The 10000-nt window shown below is 36.2% G+C and overlaps 1 protein-coding gene across 5 annotated transcripts in view; it reads right to left on the bottom strand.

The window, feature by feature from the left end:
* Positions 1–10000, bottom strand: part of LOC135092941 (uncharacterized) — a 393086-nt gene that overhangs the window by 108901 nt on the left and 274185 nt on the right. For all 5 annotated transcript variants that reach the window (XR_010263124.1, XM_063991756.1, XM_063991753.1 and 2 more), the window contains one exon: positions 1342–1462. Coding sequence is in view for 4 of the 5 variants with exons in the window: in XM_063991756.1 (XP_063847826.1) it covers positions 1342–1462 (121 nt within the window). In the remaining variant the exon portion in view is untranslated. The remainder of the gene's footprint in view (positions 1–1341; positions 1463–10000) is intronic.

Here is a 10000-nt window from a genome sequence, read left to right on the forward strand (position 1 = left end):
AGACAAAGTTTCAATTAACGTCTCAATTTCGCCTCGCTGACACACGCACAGTACCCGGAGTGAATTCAGTGGAAATATTCGTGTTTTCGCTTAGTTGGTCAAAGCGGTGTAAGGACAAATTCTGGCGGGGGACGAAGCAAGCCAGGCGTCAGTATATATTCACAAGGAACCACAATACAACGTGGGGGAAAGAGAAGAAAATAAAAAAAAAGGGAGAATTATCTCACCAAAAAGAAAAGACAAAGGTTTCCTGTCTGTCTGTTTGTGTGTGTGTGTGTGTGTGTGTGTGTGTGTGTGTGTGTGTGTGTGTGTGTGTGTACAGGTGGTTTTGGATATGAAAGACAAGGATAGAATTGGCCAGCTGGTTGTTGGTCTCTTCATTTGTTCCTCCCACGTTAAGGTGAATGGAAGGCAAGGACGAAAGGAAAAGGAGGATTGGTTGCGTTGTGCGTGAGTGAAGAGGATGCGTTTGTGTAGAGGGCAGGTGAAGATGTTGCTGTACTTCGTCTCAGGAACAATCATGAGAAACAAGTAGGCGAAAATTTTGTTCCATTAGCTCCTACCTCACTTTTTTTTTCTTTTCCTATCCTTATTTTACTCAGGGATTGTTTGAAATGGAAAGTGTAATAAAAGTCTTAAATAGCTAAGGAGTTTTCTCTTCCTCTTTCTTTGGTTCTATATTTCTTAAACTATTTTTTTAATTATCGTTTTTTTTTTTACTTTTTTCTTTTTTGCTATTTTCAGGTTAATTTTGAGCTCATTACCGCGTATTCTTTAATCCTGTATTACGTTCTCTTTGCTTCTTTCAACATTTTCTTTGTAATTTTCCTTAATGAAGCTGTTACCTTAATTTCTCAATTTTTCATAATATCCTTTTTACTTCGAAGTTTATTTACAATCTATGACCTTTGTCTCTTTCATTCTGTGTTCGCTTCTTGCTTTACATATTTTTTTTAACCAATTATTTTTCAACCTTCCTTTTCACTTTTCTTCTTTCACCTTCCCTTACTCCTTCCTGCCTCAAATAATTACAAAACAAGAATCATAATCCCTGACAAGATAAATCCATTTCTCGCTTTTTTGTCTTTTTTCTTTTTTTATCATTCAGTCAATACTTTCAATTTCACCTTTTTTTTCTTTCACCTTCCTTTACCTCAATGGTCAAAAAAATAAATAAACAAATAAAACAAGAGCCATAATCACTTGCAAGATTACACAATGCTTCCCAAAACTCAATCTCTTTTATTTCACTCTCCAAAAAAAAAAAAAACTAAAAGTGAAAAGAAAGTGGCGATGATTCCCCAAACTATATTAAAAAAAGAAATCTGAAATATTACTTACTTTCTCTCTTTTTCCTGTCTCTTTCTCTTTTTCCATTTTGGTTGTGGTCTGTCCGCCCGCCTCTCCGTCCGTTCTCCATTTTTTTCCGTTTTTTTGCCTTTCTCTTCGACCGACCCTCTATCTGGAAAAAGTAATAACGTTTGGTGAAATAAAAGAATGTAAAAAAGGGAAAATATACAAAAATATAGTTACCGAGCAGACCTTGCCCGCTTCGCCAATCAAGTTGAACTGACGAAAGAAAAAAAGGTAAAATAAAAAGAAAGAGAGAAAAAAAGAGCCTTACACAATAGGCCTTAACGATATGGAAGAATTATATACGAAAAAATGAGAGAGAAATGTGAGAGTTATACTGCAAGGTTTTCTATTTTGGTTGGAAGAATTACGTAGGATTATACAAGTCCATGCAATGTCTTGTATTAATAGACACAGGAGTTACATACGAGGGAAGAGTTATATTGTAAGATTTTCTACTTCTAGTTATAAGAATTACATAGGATTACATGTCTAAGGTGAATCCAATCAGTTTCTTGTAATAACATACACAATAATTACGAGTACATACAGAAAGGAACAAGTTATAATGTAATATTTTCCATTTAAGAGGATTACATATAAAGACACACAATAGTTGTCTATTTCCATATTTTTTGTACAAATTCACACAAGGATTACATATGGAAAAAAGTAGAAGGGGTATTAAGTAAGATTTCAATTTTTTTCGGGAGTTACACATAATTACATACATTAATCATCTACTCCACTATTTCTTATAATAATAAACACAATGATTACATGCGAAAGAAAGGTAAAAGAGAAAAATTACACTGAGAATTCTGGTTTATGTACAGGAAAAAAAATAATACCAAAAAGAATTACATACGAAAAAAGATGTAGGAAAAAGATAAGAGGAAATTATATAGCAATACTTTCCATTTCTGTGGGGAAGAGTTACATGAGATAATCGCCTTAACTTTTAATGATACTCAAAATTACATCCAAATTCTATTATTTTTGGAGCAGATTATACAAATAAATAATGCAGCAAAAAATTTTTCAACATTATTTTTGCAACAGGTTACACAAATCGATAAGAATTTGTTACTTTTAGCAGATTACAGAAATAAATAATCATGCTTACAAATTACACAAAAAAATCACACGAAAATTACGCTAAAAAATATATAAAAGTTACTAGTAAAAAATTACTTCCATTAAAAAAAAATGTATTTAAGATATTTCATTATTTTATGTCGAAGATTACACAAATAAATAATTGCACAAATAGCAAAGAATGTACGTTATTAATTTTAGAAAACATTACACAAATAGTAAAAAAAAAAAAAATGTCCATAATTTTTGGAGCAGATAACACAAACGATAAGAATTTACATTACTAATCTGTCGTGGATTACACAAATATAAAACCCTACCTCCGACAAAAAAAAAGAAAAGAAAAAAAAATACACTGAAAAAAAATATATATATACATATCTCAGAATATCCATTACTTACTATTCTAGCCGTGGATTACACAAAAAAGGTAATCGTGCCTGCGACCCTTTCTTGCGCTTTTGCTCTTCTTTTGTCTTCTTTTATTATTTGCTTGAAACAAAAGAAACGCGCATTCCGCATCTCCTCCCCACCATGAAAAAATAAAACAAAAAACAAAAACAAAGCGAGGCTGTTTTAAACGCCCACATCGGCTTGTCCGGGGGAAAAATGAAAAAAAAATGGAAAAAAATAAAAGGAAAAGCAACAAGAGAGAAAAAGAGACAGAAAAATAATAAAAAGGGAATCGACCGTAGAATGTTATCTTGAAAACGAATAAATTTGTTGTTGTTGTTGTTGTTGTTGGTGGTGGTGGTGGTGGTGGTGGTGTGTTCCTGAGTGTTCTAGTAATGGTGGTGGTAGTAGTAGTAGTAGTAGTAGTAGTAGTAGTAGTAGTAGTAGTAGTAGTAGTAGTAGTAGTAGTAGTAGTAGTAGTAGTAGTTGTTGTTGTTGTTGTTGTTGTTGTTGTTGTTGTTGTTGTTGTTGTTGTTGTTGATGACAATGGTGGTGATCTTATTTATTCTTTTTCCCTCCTTCTCTTTATTTCTTGCTTCTAGGTCTTTCTGAACACAATATGATAAATCTCTCTCTCTCTCTCTCTCTCTCTCTCTCTCTCTCTCTCTCTCTCTCTCTCTCTCGTGTGTGTGCGTGTGTGTGTACGTTTTGTTGAAGATCCAGTCCATTTTCCAGGTCGAGGGTCTGAGGGAACGAGAGAGAGAAGTAAGGAAGGAAACAAGGAAGGAAGGAAGGAAGGAAGGAAGGAAACAGGCAAGCAAGGAAGGAAAAGGAGAGAAAAAATAAAGTGGAAGGAGCATGAGAGGAAGCACAGACAAATGGAGAGAGAAACAGAAGGATGTTAAGGGAAAGAAGAAGAGAAGGGAGGGAAAAACAAAAGAAGATAGGAGCGTTGAAGGCGAGGAGATGAGAGGATGGAGATGAAAAAAAGGAGAGCAAAGAGAGAAGAGGATAAAGGAGATAAGAAGCGGGGAATAAGAAGAAAATGCAAAACATGAGTAAAAGAAAAGCACATAAATATGAGAGAGAGAGAGAGAGAGAGAGAGAGAGAGAGAGAGAGAGAGAGAGAGAGAGAGAGAGAGAGAGAGAGAGAGAGAGAGAGAGAGAGAGAGAGAGAGAGAGAGAGAGATAATACAATGAAAGAGAAGAACAGGGAAGACAGAATATAAAAAACAACAACATATGGTTAAGGAATAAAGAAACAAGAGATGAGAGAGGGAGAAAGAGAGAAAGAGAGAGAGAAAATAAAAAGAGGAAGGTGAGGAGAGGGGAATAAGGCACTGAAGCAGAAGAAGGGAGGAGGAGGAGGAGGAAGAAAACGAGAATGAATAGAGAAACCCAACGTAAAAGGAAGGGAAGAAAGAATGGAAAGAGAGAGAGAGAGAGAGAGAGAGAGAGAGAGAGAGAGAGAGAGAGAGAGAGAGAGAGAGAGAGAGAGAGAGAGAGAGAGAGAGTATTGGGACTGAGTAAGAGCAAGGGTCAGGAGTTATGTCACGGTTTTACTGGCAAGGCTGGACTGTAAAAAGAAAGAAAAGAAAGAAAAAAGGAAAAAAACACACATTTTCCTACACAAGGGACGAGACACAACTTTCCCCTTTCCCCTCACACGCTCCCCTCACTCTACCTTTCCCTCCCATTAAACCCCTCCACACCCCCTCCCCTTCCTCCCTTCCCTCCAGACCCATTTCTCTACCATATGCTGGTTCTTTCCTTTCTCTGTTAGGTCACTCCCTACGCGCTCTTCTTCCATTAGCCTCCCTCCTTCCCTCTCTCCCTCCCTCCCTCCCTCCTCCTCTCCCTCTCCCCTTCCCTTCCCTGCATTACCATCTCAAGACCTCGGTTCATGTCGCCTCCAGTTCTGTGGCTTTTGTGTTTTTTTTTTCTTTTCTTTTACGTTTTTTTTCTTTTTTTCATTTTTTGTCCTGTTTTACTTTAACCCTTTCCTTTACTTCTGGTGGTGTTGTGTTATTGTGTTGTTGCTTGTTGTGGTTCGTCATGTTTGTTTTGTTTCATTTTTTTTTCTTTTTTTTTTTTGCATGGCAGACAAGACGTGGAAATATTGGACACGTTCAATGTTTTCTTTACGTGTTGAATTCCTCTAATGGTTGCAAAATAATTCACATTTCAGTTGCATTTTCAAAGAGGACAACTCGGAATTTACCTGGCCCTTTCACTATTTTACTTTGTTTCAGTGTATATATTGATTTTACTTATTCTGCATCTTCTCATATATTAAACACTGGGCTGGCACGTATTGAACAATTTGCCCCAAAAAACATCAGTCAAGAAAAATGTTTATGGCATTATATTAAACACACGTTATGGAAATTCATGTTGATCTCTGGAAATTAATACGAGAACACTGAAAATTACTGCACAACATCCACGTCAAAGGATCAAAATAAATATAAAATAGGAAAACACCCAAGAAAATAAATCACACTCAAACAAAATTCATACAAATAATGCAGAATTTTTCGTCGCTATAAAGAACATAAAGAAATATTAACCTTTCGAAGAACAATTATACGAAAAGCCAGAAGAAATGTATACATGGCCAAAAATTACTAAAGTCACGTTAAATGTAAAATGATAAATAAATGGTTAAAGAAAAAAAAAAAACACTGTAGAATTCAAATCAGCAAATCAAACTAAATGAATACAGAAATACAGAAATAATAATACAGAGATTTTCAGCACAAAACTCACGAAAAAAACACTGATCTCTTCAAAAATAATTACAAGAAATAAAAAAAAATCTCAAAAAAACTAAAAACATCAATTTTCAAAACAGATTCAAAGACAAAAACACTAATATCGAAAAATAAATAAATAAATAATTAAATAAATAACCAAGCTTTATTAACAAGATAACGCAAAAAAAAAAAAAATAAATACATACATAGTCAAACCTCAACCAAACCCCCCAAAAAAAAAAAATAAATAAATAAAACAAAAAAATTAATAAAACAAACAAAAAAATAAATAAATGACAAAAACTTTAACCACACAAACCCATTCATCTACCAACCACTGCAATCACAATCACAATCACAAACCAAAGCAAGATAAATCACACACACACACACACACACACAAAAAAAAAAAAAAAGAGAGAGAGAGAGAGAGAAAAGAAAAGAGAAAGCAATCCAGGTATTCCAAAACGAGAGTAACAACAATTCACCCAAAATGAATGCCTCGCTACCTTCCCTCATTAACATAACATAAAGCAGCCTCATAATTAACAGCCTCGTTCGTCAGCTCCGCAATGACACAAGGAGGAAAAACTGAAGGCCATTGCAGGGGAAAATCAGCCATGTTTTTTTTTTTCTAGAATATTGTTGATTAGACAGGTAATTAAGACACAGGTAATTATTAGAGGTCAGGTAAACAAGGTGAACGAGGTGAGGTTGGTAGTTAGTGCTATTTCCTGTTTCTCTCTCTCTCTCTCTCTCTCTCTCTCTCTCTCTCTCTCTCTCTCTCTCTCTCTCTCTCTCTCTCTCTCTCTCTCTCTCGCTCGTGAAAAGTTGTTTTTTCTCCATATATTACTTCGAAAAGATGTAATCTCTCTCTCTCTCTCTCTCTCTCTCTCTCTCTCTCTCTCTCTCTCTCTCTCTCTCTCTCTCTCTCTCTCTCTCTCATTCGACACGTGTAGAATTTTATATTGCCTCAATAAAATCCTTTTCTAGTTTCGCTTCTTTCTTTTTTTATCTCCATCGTTTTTTTTTTTCTATTCTTCCAACATTCTTTTTCGTTGGCAGTATGATTATATTTCATCATTTTTCTTCTTATTTTTTTTGGACCAACAAAAAATAAAGAAAATTCCCGTGACAACTGCGATTTATTTATATACTTCTGCTCTAGTGTAAAAAGTTAATGTTTCTCTTTTTCTTTTCTTTTCTTTTCTTTTCTTTTTTTCCACCTCGACAAATGATTGCGAAATATTTTGCAAAACTCTCTCTCTCTCTCTCTCTCTCTCTCTCTCTCTCTCTCTCTCTCTCTCTCTCTCTCTCTCTCTCTCTCTCTCTCTCCACTACGCTTACACTTATTCCTGTGTCATTGAACATGTGTGTGTGTGTGTGTGTGTGTGTGTGTGTGTGTGTGTGTGTGTGTGTGTGTGTGTGTGTGTGTGTGTGTGATTTCTCTTGTATCCCTTTTCATCCTCCCCTTTATTCTATTTCTGTTCTCCATGCTTGATTACAAATATTAATCTCTACTGTACCTCCTTCTCTCTCTCTCTCTCTCTCTCTCTCTCTCTCTCTCTCTCTCTCTCTCTCTCTCTCTCTCTCTCTCTCTAATCACTCTAATGAACTTTTCTAAACTTTTTGTATCTATGGTACTTTAATTAGAATAGGAGGAGGAGGAGGAGGAGGAGGAGGAGGAGGAGGAGGAGGAGGAGGAGGAGGAGGAGGAGGAGGAGGAGGAGGAGAAGGAGGTAGTGGTGGTGGTGGTGGTGGTGGTGGTGGTGGTGGAGGTGGTAATAGAGGTATAGGAAAAATGGTTTGAAAGCAAATATCCGTCATTCTCACACTAGGAAAACTCTCTCTCTCTCTCTCTCTCTCTCTCTCTCTCTCTCTCTCTCTCTCTCTCTCTCTCTCTCTCTCTCTCTCACTCTGCAAATATAGACCATAATTGTAATGTTTGCCTTCCAATGTTGCACTTTAGTGTGCGAGGAAATCTCTCTCTCTCTCTCTCTCTCTCTCTCTCTCTCTCTCTCTCTCTCTCTCTCTCTCTCTCTCTCTCTCTCTCTCTCTCTCTCTCTCTCTCTCTCTCTCTCTCTGCGAATCATGCGAGATTTTTAAAGAAGGACTTTTTTGCTCTGCTCTCTCTCTCTCTCTCTCTCTCTCTCTCTCTCTCTCTCTCTCTCTCTCTCTCTCTCTCTCTCTCTGAGTAATAGAATGGAAGGCAGAGTTGACGGGGATGACTACAAATAATTAATAATACCTATGCTCTCCCCTCCAGCAACCCCTCGTAAATCTCTCTCTCTCTCTCTCTCTCTCTCTCTCTCTCTCTCTCTCTCTCTCTCTCTCTCTCTCTCTCTCTCTCTCTCTCTCTCTCCCTTCAGGTATTTTTTTCTTTGCAGGGAATATTTTACGTAAACATTAAGTGGGTTCTGTGTTTGCAAGCGTTATGTGGAAGGAAGCTTTGACATTCGTATCGACAAGAAGGTTAAGTGAAAAATAACTCTCCCTTTTGATTCCTCGCTTCCATATGTGTTTGTTACAGTTTCTCCCCCCATCTTTCTCTCTCTCTCTCTCTCTCTCTCTCTCTCTCTCTCTCTCTCTCTCTCTCTCTCTCTCTCTCTCTACGAATCATATGAGGAGATTTTTATATACTTTTTTGCTTTGCTTTGCTCTGTTCTCTCTCTCTCTCTCTCTCTCTCTCTCTCTCTCTCTCTCTCTCTCTCTCTCTCTCTCTCTCTCTCCAAACTGTATGCGAAATCCATGAGCCGACTTCTCAAGAGAGAGAGAGAGAGAGAGAGAGAGAGAGAGAGAGAGAGAGAGAGAGAGAGAGAGAGAGAGAGAGAGAGAGAGAGAGAGAGAGAGAGAGAGAGAGAGAGAGCGCAAAAATGTGCAAACATGGCCACATAAATGAATAATTTAGTGAACGTAAGTTGTTCAGGGAAAAGAGCGTTGACCTTTGACCTCTGACCCGCGAGGTGACCTATTGAGGAGCGGAAGCTGTGCCGCCACGGAGCATTAGCGAGTGGGAGAGTGAAGCCAACGGACACATATATATTTTTTAAGCGGATCATTTTCTAGGATTATTATTATTTTTTTTTTTTTTTACTTACATAAGGCGACAGTTTGTTTGTTCATGTCCGCTTGGTTCAGTCCGTCACAAGTTTCCGTGTGGACTGTATTCTGAAACACTTTCGCCGCACCACTACATTCAAAAGGCTGGGTATATTTGGAGATGTGGTTTTCTAAGGATGAGTTTTATGTTCTAGTGACAGATTAACAAGGTTTCTACATTGTTGACATGTAGAAACACTTGTGAAAATTGTCGTAGTGAAGTTACAAGTGTTTCTAAGGATGTTTTTATGGTTCTAGTGGCAGATAAAGAAGATTTCAACATAGTTAACAGGAGAAACACTCGTTAAAACCCAATTAATCATGTAGGTAGCCTTAGAAAATAGTCGTGGTGAGGTTATACATGTTTTTAAGGATGTTTTTTATGATTCTAGTGACAAATCAAGAATATTTCCACGTTATTAACAGAAGAAACACTCGTGGGAACCTGGCTAATGATCTCTGTAGCTTTGGAAAACAGTAGTGATGCGGCAGCAGTGTTACAGAATACACACCTTTATCTGAGGTGCTTCATGAACCGTGTCGTGAACCAAGAGTGAAGCAGAGGCCATGTTTCACTACTAATCAAATAAAAGAAAAGTTATTCATGCTTAAAACAGTTATTTAAGGATTCTTAGTATCTATATTCATTACCTAGTATTTCTGAGGTCGATCAATAAAGGCAAAAGAAGCTTGTAATATACAGAAATGAAGGCGTGGGAGTGCAAATTTTAACGTGGTAAATGTTATAGTGTGTAAAAATGATAGACCGTGAAGTGGCGCGGTATCATATTGTTGAAAGGATTATTATATATGTGTGTGTGTGTGCGTGGGAGGTGAGGAAGCCTTCAATGATTATTTTTTTAATGTAAAGTGATGTGATGCATTTTTTGTTGTAAGGGAAAGAATTTTATAGTTTTGCTATTTTAGTTTATTATTATTACTATTATTACTGTTATTATTATTATTATTATTATTATTATTATTATTATTATTATTATTATTATTATTATTTTTATTATTATTATTATTATATGCGGAAGTAAACAAAGGTAACAAGTTAAGAGTAACATAACAGTAAATTTAAAACAAGTAAAGTAACAAAATAAAGACGTAAAAGCAGAAGTAAAGTGGAATAAACAGTAGAATAATAGACACAAATTTAGATAAGATAAACACATAATAAATAATAAAGACGATAAACTCCAAGCAAGACAAAGTAGGTAACACAATACACAAAATAAATAACAGACAGACAAGACAGAATATGAAACAACACAAGGTAGATTAGAACGAAACTTATG

The sequence above is a fragment of the Scylla paramamosain genome, chromosome 41 (assembly GCF_035594125.1).
Source record: "Scylla paramamosain isolate STU-SP2022 chromosome 41, ASM3559412v1, whole genome shotgun sequence".
Taxonomy (NCBI): domain Eukaryota; kingdom Metazoa; phylum Arthropoda; class Malacostraca; order Decapoda; family Portunidae; genus Scylla; species Scylla paramamosain.